We start from the raw sequence: 14,280 nt of genomic DNA, 5'->3' as shown, positions 1-14,280 counted from the left end.
TTCTTGAGGAATCTGAAAACAGATCAACTCTTCCTCCTGAAAACTCAGTTTCCAAATTGAGATGCGCAATCAGTGTAAAATAAACCCCAGATTTCAAAGGCTTCATGCCTCGAAGAAAAAGAATATAAAATATCTCCATATTTTTTGTCGATCACGTGTTGAAATGATGCTTTTTAATGTATTGGGTTAAATAAAATTGATCATTAAAAGTTCCTCTCTTCTTTTTACCTTTTTAACGTGACTACGAGAAAATTGAAAATTGCATTCTGTAGCTCCCTTTATTTCTCTATCAGGCACTGCTGCTATAGTCAGTTAGGACTTAGCTGCTCAGGATCCAAGAGAGTCAGATGGGGGCAGTGAGCTTCAAATAAAAGTTTTCTAATCATGGACCTAGCTGGGGAGGTGGAGGGAGAGAAAATGGGCAGCTGCTGAAGTTCCAGGCCCTTGTGTTCCTCGTGCCCCAGGAAACACTGTGGCCAGGGCTGCTCATTCAACACGCAAGGCTGTGCATTCTCTGGGCACCACAGGCCATCAGCTATGTCCACTAGAGGTTCTGGGGTCCACAAACAGGTTTGAGACCTGGCTGGGGGGCAGGAATCTTTGACTCTAAAATGCATAAATAAAAAATACAGAAGCAAAATGAATAAATGATGAATGTCCACAAACATGACAGTGTGTGCTTCATTCATCATTAATGTTAATACTCATTAAAGTTTCATCACCACTGAAAACAATTTGTTCAGTTTCTCACTTCACAGGAAGATGAGAATGTGCAGTGACTGTCCAGAAACCATAGTCGCTTGGAAATTTAAAATATGCTGCTTGGGCCCAAGTGATCTCACACGTAGAATTATAGAAATCTTTACAAACGTTTCTACACCAATAAAAAGAAATGTATTCAGTGTTGATGTGAGTGAATTGCGAGATGTCTGATGTGATACAGAGTGGGGTCCCCAAACACAATGCCATAATCCCTGAAAGTCATATAAAAAGGCCTTGTAATACTAGGGTAAATAAGAAAAAATATAGGAAAGCTTAAATGTCTATCAAGTGGATCCTAGTTAAACACGTTTGGCACACTTGGACAATGGACCACAATGCTACCCTGGAAAAGAACCAAGTACAGCTACAAATACTGACATGGGGAGATGTTTTTGATATTGTTAGCTGAAAAGTAAGCTGGATAAGAATCTCTGTCATGTAAATGCATTTTTGTTTTTTGACAAGATATGACTGCAATAAAAAATATAGCTAATGTTTAGCGCTAAATGCGCTACATGAGGGGTCAGCAAACTTTTCCTGTAAAGAGCCAGATAGTAAATACTTTAGGACTTGTGGGTCACATGGTCTCTGCTGCAACTACTCAGCTCTGCCTTTGTAGCTGGAAAGCAGCCATAAATAATATGTAAATGAATCACTGTGGCTGTGTTGCAATAAAACTTTATTTACAAACATAGGCAGAAGGCCAGATTTGGCCGCAGGGCCATAGTTTGCCAACCCCTGCTCTATATCATTATTCTATTTAATCTCCAGATAGCCCTTTATAACAGAGACTATCAGGGATCCTGAATTATGTATGTGGAAACGAAGGCTTAGAAAGAGCAAATGACTTGCCCAAGGTCATCAGCTCTTATGCGGCATAGAAAAAAGTCTGGAAAGAGGCACACCACAGTGCATCAGTGCAGTTAACGCTGGGGAAGAGAAATGAGGCAGCTCTTACCCTTTCCAGTCCTCCTGTAATGCTTTCAGTGCATAAGTCTCATGAATGTGAAGGTTAATCTGAAAATATTCTTTAAGACTTTGGGGAAACTCACAGTCTCCTCTGCATTCTCTGTTGATCTTGTGTGTTAGTGTGGACCAACGCGGCGGAACTGTCGGAACAATCAGTGGCCGAGGAAATTCCTGGGGCAGAGCCCTACAGAGAAATTTTTGTGGACCAGGACCTGTCCCAGCACGATAAGGTGAGGGGTCTTGGGGAAGCACAGAGCTACAGCAGCAAGAGGGACCATGGAGAGATTGCCACTGCCTCTTGTTCTCTGTGTCTCAAGGACTGTCCCTTTTTCCTACTTCCAAGAAACCACCTCTTCCTCCCAAGACATTCAGCCAGGTTTGGCCACTGCTCATTTTATCCCAAATAACATCTACAACTACAAGGTACTGAGCACCTACTGTGTGCTGGGCCATGTCCTGTGCACTTGACATTTATTAGCTCGTTAATCTTCACCAACTTCAAACTAGATTTTATCAGCCTCACTTTGCAGATGAGGAAACTGAAGCTCAGAGAGGTTCAGTGATGTGTTCACGGCTGCCCAGTGCAAGGAGCAGTGTTAGGATTCAAAGCGAGGTCTGGTTAGCTTCTCAGCGGGTACTTCTAACTCCCACACAGTAATCACTTGGTCAACCTTCAGTGATGGAACAGTGACGCAAAAACACGTTCCTAGCAGGAGGAATTGAGCCCTGAAGTCAGGGAGGCGTGGGCCGAGAGACTCGTTAAAGAACCAGAGAGGTTTAAAGCAGGGATGTGAGCAGAACAGGTGGATTCAAGCCATCCTGGGAAGGGCCCAGGTCAATTTCTCCCCACTTAGACACGACTCGAAAGTTACTCTAAAAGAAGCAGTCTATAATATCTCGCTTTCCTTCAGGGCCAGGGCCTGCTCCTGCAGCAATTCTCAGAGTTTGTGAGGAGCAGACCTACCTGGGGTTCTTGTCAGACACGGAAATCCAAACCTTCAGGAGGCAGGGGGTTCCAACCCAGGCATCCTGGGACCAGACTCTGAAAAATGTTGCAGAAAGGCGAGAAGCCACGCTCAGATTCTGTATTTATCGCTGTGTAACAAGCCATCCCAAAACTTAGCGGCTTCAAACAGCAATTCATTATTCCCCAGAATCTATGGGTTGACCTGGAAGGTTCCTTTGCTCGCGTCCCCTGGCCTCACTCATGCGGCCTCAGTCAGCCGCTGGCTTGGCCAGTTTGGTGGTCGGTCTCCATTGGCCTCCTTCCCACATCTAGGGCCTCAGCCAGGATGCCTGGACTGGTGCGCCCCTTTGTGCATGTGGTTTTTCATCACAGCACGGTGGTCTCAGGGTTCCCAGGGGGCCAGAGCAGAAGCTGCACAGCCTGTAAGAACTTGCCTGGAGATCATGCAGCATCGCTTCCACTCCATTCCGTTGGTTAAAGCAAGTCACGGGGCCAGCCCAGACTAGAGGGTGGGGAAATAGACTGGATGGCAAAACTGCAAAGTATTTGTTGCCATTTTTCAACCTGCCTCAATTTTAACTCGGAAATATAGTGCAACCACTATAATTTTTTCTATTTATAGAAAATGTTTATAAGCCATTTATCATTTTTTCTATTTATAATAGAAAGAATTCTTTCTCTTTATAAGCCATTTCTACCCTAACTTGCCAGGACTCCTTCAAGTGACAATAAACAAATTAGCTTGAGGGGGAGCATCGATTAGCTCAACTTATTGGAAAATTTAAAGGGCCACTAGCTTCAGGTATGGCTAGATCCAGGAGCTTGAATAATGTCATCAGAACACCTCCTCACTACCAACCTCTCCCCTCTGTTTCCCTCAGAGTCTGGCTTTCTACATGACGCTGGCTTTGTGTGTCAGAAAAGACAAACTCAGGCAAACAAGCCTACATATTTAAAGTTTATGATCCAAAAGAAGGCAAGATGCTCTCCCTCTGTAATCGATGTGTGAAATCTCTGATTGACCAGCTTGGGCCACATGCACATGGGGAGGTGGGACAGGAAGGAGCAGGGCACATGACTGACAATCCTACCCAGACCCCATGGAAGGAGGAACGCTCCCTCCAGAAGGGCAAGGGGACCCTCACCAGGAAAGCAGAACCCACAGCTGTCCACTGCCCTCTGCAAACTTCTTATATTCCAGCACTGGCACGGGGCCTGGCACTTAGTTGCTGCCCGATGAATGTTCGTTGCATGAAAAATGAATAAGCACCTGGCTGATCATAACAGGGTGAAACAGGGGAAACTGCCCAGGAGTAGGGAATATGTCTGATGCTCTCTCTTGAAGTTTTGCCACCAACTTTCACAAGGACCCAAAGGAAGGCCCCTGGCAGCAGCTGGCAATGTCAGACAGGCTTTCTCATGAGCAAGACCCTGTCCTTCCCCAGGTCACGGAGCTAGCAGGTCGTGAGGCTGACTGGACGGCTCTCCTGGGAATGAGCTGGCCCAGAAATTGCCCATTTACCTCCTCCCATGACTGCTTTGGAAAAGGCCTCTGGGGAATTTTTTCTTCTTCTTCTTCTTCAGTTTTTCTGACATTTTATTGATAACGTCTGGTGAGAAGTTTGGGGGATTTTTTTTTCCTTTTTTGGAAAACCTAACCAATTCTTTGGCTGCAGAGCTTTTTCACTGGAGAGATGGAGGACAGGGTTAATTATACCTGTGGGTACAGTCTACCAGCAATTTTGTTTTTCCAGCCAAAAGTTTACATGAGCCCATGCAAATAAATCAGTATTCCTGTCTCATTTACTTTCCAGATTGAGTTACCTGGAAAAAATTCATACATGAATAGCCAAAAGAGGCAGGAAATATTAGAAGAGAGGAAAGGGAAAACAAATAGTTAAGAATGTTTTAAGTTAAAACAAATAACCCTCATTATAGGCAGAATGTGGTCAAACAGAATGTTGTTTTCCTAACTACCTTTCCTAGGTCCCCAGTGTGCTAGGCTGTATATTATAAATGAAAACACTCTAAGTAAACTTTCTAGCAACAAATGTTCCCAAGTGGGATGGTTGTTCTTAATATGAAAGTCTAATTCTCAGGGAAAGGAAAGTGTCCGTACCTGTGAGGTATAGACATCCATTACAGGAGTCTATATACAATTACCTCATTTTAACCCAATTCTTGTCTCTATGAGATTTTCGAAGTGACAGAGATAGCCTTGAAAGTCTGCCTTTTCCCTCCCTGCCTGCCCTCACCTTCCCAAAGAATGATACCATATTTTTCCTGTCTTTCTTTAAATGGGCTCAGCCTTACACCCAGACCCACACCTAGTAAATTTCCCATCTGGCCTCCACCCAGGATGAAATAATTCTGCTGCTGGGAAAAGAAGTCAGCCGTCTCTCCGATTTTGAACTTGAATCTAAATACAAAGACACCGTGATAGCAAGCCTGCAGAACCAAGTGGCCAACCTGAGCCAGAAGCTGTTGGAAACAGCTGCCTCCAGGCAGAAGGAGAGGGTGATCCCGCCCAAGTTTCAGGTTCTGCATGAAGAGGACGATGCCCAACAGAGAGAGATCCAGAGCTTGAAAAACCAGGTAGGGCTCAGAGACAAGTGGGTCGGGGCCTTGGGGTCACAACACAGGGTGACAGCTCTCAGGTAGAGCCTGGGGGGAGCCACCCGGGTAGTTAGAAATGGGCAGTGAGCACAGCATGGTGAGGAGTACAGTTCCAGGGAGTGCAGGGTTGGCAAGTTTCTAGCCTTGTAAGAACAATATTAGATTTGATTAAGTGCCTACCATGTTCAGGCCCCGGTGCAGGTGCTTTGGGTGCATTAGCTTATTTATTTATTTATTTATTTATTTATTTTATTTATTTAATTTATTTATTTATGGCTGCATTGGGTCTTCGTTGCTGTGCACGGGCTTTCTCTAGTTGCAGTGAGCAGGGTCTACTCTTCACTGTGGTGCATGGGCTTCTCATTTCAGTGGCTTCTCTTGCTGCAGAGCATGGGCTCTAGGCACGTGGGCTTCAGTAGTTGCAGCATGAGGGCTTCAGTAGCTGTGGCTCACGGACTCTAGAGTGTAGGCTCAGTAGTTGTGGCCCACGGGCATAGTTTCTCCACAGCATGTGGGATCTTCCTGGACCAGGGCTCGAACTCCTGTCCCCTGCATTGGCAGGGGGATTCTTAAACACTGCACCATGAGGGAAGTCCCCTCATTAGCTATTTAAACCTCAGTCTTCTGACACATGCCATTCTACAGATGAGGAGACTGAGGCACGCTCAGCGATGCCCAGGAGCTTGTTACAGCTTGCACAGCAAGTGAGAGACAGTGATGTGATTTGGGCTCAGCTCTGCCACCTTGTACACCTCATGCTTTCACACCCACTTTGCATTTCCACCCAACTCCTGTCGCTTCAGTGACCACTTCTCACACCCACCCGGACCCAGCCAGAAAGAGCTGGAGATGGGGAGAAGGAACCCCACAGTGTTCCAAACACTGAGGCCTTTATCAAACCCTGAAGGCAGCTGCTGGTTCATTTATAGGGAATTTCACCAAAAATTCTCCACCCAGAATGTCTGGATTTACCAGTCAACTTCCTTCCTCCTGAAACTAAATCCAAAAGAAAAAAAAAATTTTTCTTAAGTTTTAAAGAACTACTTTAAAATTGGCCACTGATCTGGTACGTAAATTATATCTCAACAACGTTGATAAAAAAGCAATTGGAAATTGATGAATTTTGGCCTCAGTGCATAATTCTGCTTAAAACCGTAGTCAGATTTGGTTCAACATGACGGAGTAGAAGGACATGCTGTCACTCCCTCTTTCGAGAACACTGGAATCACAACTAACTGCTGAACAATCATCGACAGGAAGACACTGGAACTCACCAAAAAAGATACCCCACATGCAAAGACAAAGGAGAAGGCGCAAAGAGACAGTAGGAGGGGCGCAATCCCAATGAAATCAAATCCCATCACTGCTGGGTGGGTGACTCACAAACTGGAGAACACTTATACCACAGAAGTCCACCCACTGGAGTGAAGGTTCTGAGCCCCACGTCGGGCTTCCCAACCTGGGGGTCCGGCAATGGGAGGAGGAATTCCTAGAGACTCAGACTTTGAAGGCTAGTGGGATTTGATTGCAGGACTTTGGCAGGACTGGGGGAAAGAGCGATTCCACTCTTGGAGGGCACACACAAAGTAGTGTGTGCATTGGGACCCAGGGGAAGGAGCAGTGACCCCATAGGAGACTGAACCAGACCTACCTGCTAGTGTTGGTGGGTCTCCTGCAGAGGCGGGGGGCAGCTGTGGCTCACCAAGGGACAAGGACACTGGCAGCAGAAGTTCTGGGAAGTATTCCTTGGCATGAGCCCTCCCAGAGTATGCCATTATCCTCACCAAAGAGCCCGGGTAGGCTCCAGTGTTGGGTCACTTCAGGCCAAACAACTAACAGGGAGGGAACCCAGACCCACCCATCAGCAGACAAGCAGATTAAAGTTTTACTGAGCTCTGCCTACCAATGCCACAGCCAGCTCTACCCACCACCAGTCCCTCCTATCAGGAAACTTCCACAAGCCTCTTAGATAGCCTCATCCACCAGAGGGCAGACAGCAGCAACAAGAAGAACTACAATCCTGCAGCTTGTGGAACAAAAACAATATTCACAGAAAGACAGAAAAGATGAAAAGGCAGAGGGCTATGTAACAGATGAAAGAACAAGGTAAAACCTCAGAAAACAACTAAATGAAATGGAGATAGGCAACCTTCCAGAAAAAGAATTCAGAATAATGATAGTGAAGATGATCCTGGACCTCAGAAAAAGAATGGAGGCAAAGATCGAGAAGATGCAAGAAATGTTTAACAAAGATCTAGAAGAATTCAAGTACAAACAAACAGAGATGAACAATACAATAACTGAAAAAAAAAACACACTAGAAGGAATCAATAGAATAACTGAGGCAAAAGAACGGATAAGTGACCTGGAAGACAGAATGGTGGAATTCACTGCTGCGGAACAGAATAAAGAAAAAAGAATGAAAAGAAATGAAGACAGCTTAAGAGACCTCTGGGACAACATTAAACACAACAACGTTCACATTATACGGGTCCCAGAAGGAGAAGAGAGAGAGAAAGGACCCGAGAAGATATTGAAGAGATTATAGTCAAAAACTTCCCTAACATCGGAAAGGAAATAGCCACCCAAGTCCAGGAAGCACAGAGAGTCCCATACAGGAGAAACCCAAGGAGAAACACACCGAGACACATAGTAATCAACTTGGCAAAAATTAAAGAAAAATTATTGACAGCAGCAAGGGAAAAATGACAAATAACATACAAGGGAACTCCCAGAAGTTTAACAGCTGATTTCTCAGCAGAAACTCTACCAACCAGAAGGGAGTGGCATGATATACTTAAAGTGATGAAAGGGAAGAACGTACAACCAAGATTACTCTACCCAGCAAGGATCTCATTGAGATTCGATGGAGAAATCAAAAGCTTGACAGACAAGCAAAAGCTAAGAGAATTGAGCACCACCAAACCAGCTCTACAACAAATGTTAAAGGAACTTCTGTAAGTGGGAAACACAAGAGAAGAAAAGGACCTACAAAAACAAACCCAAAACAATTAAGAAAATGGTCATAGAAACATACATATCGATAATTACCTTAAATGTGAATGGATCAAATGCTCTAACCAAAAGACACAGGGTTGCTGAAAGGATACAAAAACAAGACCCATCTATATGCTGTCTCCAGGCGACCCACTTCAGACCTAGGGACACATACAGACTGAAAGTGAGGGGATGGAAAAAGATATTCCATGCAAATGGAAATCAAAGGAAAGCTGGAGTAGCAATACTCATATCAGGTAAAATACACTTTAAAATAAAGAATGTTACAAGAGACAAGGAAGGACACTACGTAATGATCAAGGGATCAATCCAAGAGGAAGATATAACAATTATAAATATATATGCACCCAACATAGGAACACCTCAATACAAAAGGCAATCGCTAACAGCTCTAAAAGAGGAAATCAACAGTAACACAATAATAGTGGGGGACTTGAACACCTCACTTACACCAATGGACAGATCATCCAAAGAGAAAATTAATAAGGAAACACAAGCTTTAAATGACACAATAGACCAGATAGATTTAATTGATATTTGTAGGACATTCCATCCTAAAACAGTAGATTACACTTTCTTCTCAAGTGCGCACGGAACATTTTCCAGGATAGATCACGTTTTGGGTGACAAATCAAGCCTCAGGAAATTTAAGAAAATTAAAATCATATCAAGCATCTTTTCTGACCACAACGCTATGAGATTAGAAATGAATTACAGGGAAAAACCTGTAAAAAACACAAACACATAGAGGCTAAACAGTACGTTACTAAATAACCAAGAGATCACTGAAGAAATCAAAGAGGAAATCAAAAAATACCTTGAGACAAATGACAATGAAAACATGACGTTCCAAAACCTATGGGATGCAGCAAAAGCATCCCATAGTTCTAAGAGGGAAGTTCATAGCTATACAAGCCTACCTCAAGAAACAAGAAAAATCTCAAATAAACAATCTAACGTTACACCTAAAGGAACTAGAGAAAGAAGAACAAACAAAACCCAAAGTTAGCAGAAGGAAAGAAATCATAAAGATCAGAGCAGAAATAAATGAAATAGAAACAAAGAAACCAATAGCAAAGATCAATAAAACTAAAAGCTGGTTCTTTGAGAAGTTAAACAAAATTGATAAACCATTAGCCAGACTCATCAAGAAAAAGAGGGAGAGGACTCAAATCAATAAAATTAGAAAGGAAAAAGAAGTTACAACAGACACCGCAGAAATACAAAGCATCCTAAGAGACAACTACAAGCAACTCTATGCCAATAAAATGGACAACCTGGAAGACATGAACAAATTCTTAGAAAGTTATAACCTTTCAAGTCTGAACCAGGAAGAAATAGAAAATATGAACAGACCAATCACAAGTAATGAAATTGAAAGTGTGATTAAAAATCTTCCAACAAACAGAAGTCCAGGACCAGAAGGCTTCACAGGTGAATGCTATCAAACATTTAGAGACGAGCTAACACCCATCTTTCTCAAACTCTTCCAAAAAATTGCAGAGGAAGGAACACTCCCAAACTCATTCTCTGAGGCCACCATCACCCTGATACCAAAACCAGACAAAGATACTACAAAAAAAGAAAATTACAGACCAATATCACTGATGAATATAGATGCAAAAATCCTCAACAAAATACTAGCAAACAGAATCCAACAACACATTAAAAGGATCATACACCATGATCAAGTGGGATTTATCCCAGAGAGGCAAGGATTCTTCAATATATGCAAATCAATCAATGTGATACACCATATTAACAAATTGAAAAAGAAAAACCATATGATCATCTCAATGGATGCAGAAAAAGCTTTTGACAAAATTCAACTCTGATTTATGATATAAACTCTCCAGAAAGTGGGCATAGAGGGAACCTACTTCACCATAGTAAAGGCCATATATGACAAAGGCACAGCAAACATCATTCTCAATGGTGAAAAACTGAAAGCATTTCCTCTAAGATCAGGAACAAGACAAGGATGTCCACTCTCACTACTATTCTTCAACATAGTTTTGGAAGTCCTAGCCACAGCAATCAGTGAAGAAAAAGCAATAAAAGGTATCCAAATTGAAAAAGAAGAAGTAAAACTGTCACTGTTTGCAGATGACAGGATACTCTACAGAGAGAATCCTAAAGATGCCACCAGAAATCTACTAGAGCTAATCAATGAACTTGGTCAAGTTGCAGGACACAAAATGAATGCACAGAAATCTCTTGCATTCCTATACACTAATGATGAAAAATCTGAAAGAGAAATTAAGGAAACACTCTCATGTACCACTGCAACCAAAAAATACAATAGCTAGGAATAAACCTACCTAGGGAGACAAAGACCTGTATGCAGAAAACTGTAAGACACTGATGAAAGCAATTAAAGATGATAGCAACAGATGGAGAGATATACCATGTTCTTGGATTGGAAGCATCAATATTGTGAAAATGACTCTACTACCCAAAGCAATCTACAGATTCAATGCAATCCCTATCAAATTACCAATGGCATTTTTTAGAGAACTAGAACAGAAAAGCTTAAAATTTGTGTGGAGACACAAAAGACCCCGAATAGCCAAAGCAGTCTTGAAGGAAAAAAATGGAGCTGGAGGAATCAGACTCCCTAACTTCAGCCTATACTACAAAGCCACAGTAATCAAGACAATATGGTACTGGCACAAAAACAGAAATATAGGTCAATGGAACAGAATAGAAAGCCCAGAGATAAACCCACACACCTATGGTCAACTAATCTATGACAAAGGAGTCAAGGATATACAGTGGAGAAAAGACAGTCTCTTCAATAAGTGGTGATGGGAAAACTGGACAGCTACATGTAAAAGAATGAAATTAGAACACTCCCTAACGCCATACACAAAAATAAACTCAAAACGGATTAGAGACCTAAATGTAAGACCAGACACTCTAAAATTCTTAGAGGAAAACATAGGAAGAACACTCTTTGACATAAATCACAGCAAGATATTTTTTGATCCACTTCCTAGAGTAATGGAGATAAATACAAAAATAAACAAATGGGACCTAATGAAACTTCAAAGCTTTTGCACAGCAAAGGAAACCATAAACAGGATGAAAAGACAACCCTCAGACTGGGGGAAAATATTTGCAAAGGAAGCAACTGACAAATGATTAATATCCAAAATATATAAAGAGCTCATGCAGCTCAATATTAAAAAAACAAACAACCCAATCCAAAAATGTGCAGAATACCTAAATAGACGTTTCTCCAAAGAAGATATACCGCTGGCCAAGAAGCACATGAAAAGCTGCTCAACATCATTAATTATTAGAGAAATGCAAATCAAAACTGCAATGAGGTATCACCTCACACCAGTTAGAATGGGCATCATCAGAAAATCTACAAACAACAAATGCTGGAGAAGGTGTGGAGAAAAGGGGACCGTCTTGCACTGTTGGTGGAAATGTAAATTGATACAGCCACGATGGAGAACAGTATGGAGGTTCCTTACAAAACGAAAAATAGAATTACCATAGGACCCAGCAATCCCACTACTGGGCATATACCCAGAAAAAACCATAATTCAAAAAGCCACATGCACCCCAATGTTCATTGCAGTACTATTTACAACAGCCAGATCATGGAAGCAACCTAAATGCCCATCGACGGACGAATGGTTAAAGAGGAAGTGGTACATATATACAATGGAATATTACTCAGCCATAAAAAGGAACAAAATTGGGTCATTTGTAGAGACGTGGATGCATCTAGAGACTGCCATACAGAGTGAAGTAAGTCAGAAAGAGAAGAACAAATATCATATATTAATGCATATATGTGGAACCTAGAAAAATGGTAAAGATGAACCAGTTTGCAGAGCAGAAATGGAAACACACATGTAGAGAACAAACGTATGGACACCAAGGGGAGAAAGCGGCAGGGGGTGGTGGTGGTGGTATGATGAATTGAGAGATTGGGATTTACATGTATACACTGATGTGTATAAAATGGGTGACTAATAAGAAAAATATAAATAAATAAACATTTTAAAAAAGGAGAGAGGAAAAAAAAAACCATAGTCAATGCTTGGGGGCCTTTGTTCTCTTGTTCTCTGTTTACTGTCTTTCCCTCTGTAACCGATTCTAGGTACACAGTTTCAATCCTAGAAATGGTGCTCTAGAAAGGACACAGATTGTGTATGGTGAACCTAGGAGATTCTAGCAGGAAACTGTAAGCTCCATGAAGGCAAAGGTTGGGCCCAGTAACCTTCTAGAACTCTGTTAGGACCGTGTCTGTTTGTCTGTTCTTTATTCATCCATCCACCCATCCGTCCATTAATCCAAAGAAATATTTTGGGGGGCCTATCCCGTGCCATGCCCTCTTCCAGGCTCTGAGAATTCAGCAGAGAACAAGACAGACATGATCCTTCCCCCTGTTATGCTCTAGTGAGGGAGACAGAAAAAACAAGTCAACAAATACATGCTCTAATATTTAAATGAACTAATGACTCTCCTTCAAACCTGGTTTTGAAAAAACAATGAAAGTAACAGGTCCTGTAGGAATTATTAGTGCAAACAGCTACCTTGACATGTAGCTGACACATTAATGAGCATCTTTTTCTTGAACTGAACCCAATTTTGCTGAAATATTCCTTTCAGTTATTCTCCCATTTCAGAGCTTTCCTGAGAAAATGACATGTCTTTTTCAGGTACATGGATGAGGCTGAATTATTCCCACATACCTTTTTTATTTTTGGCCATACCACGCGGCTTGCAGGATCTTAGTTCCCTGACCAGGGATCAAACCCAGGCCTCCAGCAGTGGAAGCACAGAGTCCTAACCACTGGACTGCCAGGGAATTCCCCACATACCATTTTTTAAATAATTGAAATATATTTGACATAGAATATTATATAATTTCCACATAGCTTTGAATATCAGCCGGTCCCAATTTGAGTATTATTTAAAGTGGCTGCCGATATCTGGGGGAAAAAATGTTTTTTTACAAAGAAATTATCTAGAAATAATTACACTGATGCATCATGCTCTTGCCTCCCCTACCACTGGAGCTTCACTTATAACTGAAGAAGAATATTTTATAGCAAGGCATATATGAACCAGAGGCTCCATCGGTTTGAACTCAAATCGAGTTTCAACCACTGACATTTTAGTTTCTTAACTATTCTACTGCCTGCAGAGCATTCCACCAGAAGTGTAAGCCACATGGCAGGTTGATTTATGGTTCTGATTACTTTATGTGTTTTCCCTGGTCCCCGAAGGTGTGTGCATAATGATTTGCTCTCAGAGATCTTCGATCTGCTACAGTATCACTAGAAAATTCTTACCTCCATGTGCTCTTATACGCCTGTGCTAATTAGAAACCAAATTATCATCCTGAAACAATCACTCCTCCTAGCACTCTTAACTTTCTTATGATTCAGTGCCCATTTTATTACACAGCTTAACAGACATTAAACATCTTGGAATTTATGCCATTACAAACAATATGGATATTTACTTTGATAGTAAAAGTATCAAAGAGGTTTGAAGACTCTTTGGAGTTTTCCAGCAATCCAAAATCCTAAAACTCTGACACTCAGATTGAAATATTTTCAATCTGTCAAAACCACTGGAGTCTTAGAGGGGAACGTATGTTTTCCCTTCTGGAAGTTTGTCTCTGTGTGTTCTATCTCTGGTATCATGCAAATAAAAGCATTAAGCTGAGAAGAGCTTACAAACACTTTCAGTGTTCCAAGGACCTTTTATGGAAAAGTTGTATTTACCCCCAACAGAGAAAAGTAAGATGTGAAAGAATTTTTTCACTCAAAGTTTCCAAAGCACAAACATGCAAAAGTATAGCCTTGGGGAGAGTGGGGGTCAGAGTGGCCTGTGTCCCCGCAACTTCTAGCATAGACCCCCCCCAATAATGTCTCAGGTGCCCCAGGGAAAAAGTAAGTGTAACTGCCCCAAATGTC

At 41.9% G+C, this 14,280-nt stretch overlaps 1 protein-coding gene across 1 annotated transcript in view; it reads left to right on the top strand.

Moving 5' to 3' along the window:
* The window catches only part of LOC309808831 (forkhead-associated domain-containing protein 1-like), a gene marked incomplete at both ends in the record, with an annotated part of 79,563 nt that overhangs the window by 43,681 nt on the left and 21,602 nt on the right, over positions 1–14,280 (top strand). The window contains 2 exons of the mRNA XM_082629404.1: positions 1,852–1,961; positions 5,057–5,293. Coding sequence (XP_082485530.1) covers positions 1,852–1,961; positions 5,057–5,293 — 347 coding nt within the window. The remainder of the gene's footprint in view (positions 1–1,851; positions 1,962–5,056; positions 5,294–14,280) is intronic.

This window comes from Mesoplodon mirus (genome assembly GCF_964341445.2).
Source record: "Mesoplodon mirus genome assembly, chromosome: 7".
NCBI lineage: Eukaryota > Metazoa > Chordata > Mammalia > Artiodactyla > Ziphiidae > Mesoplodon > Mesoplodon mirus.
Note: the sequence above shows the minus strand (reverse complement) of the source record. Positions and strands in the feature narration are given on the sequence as shown.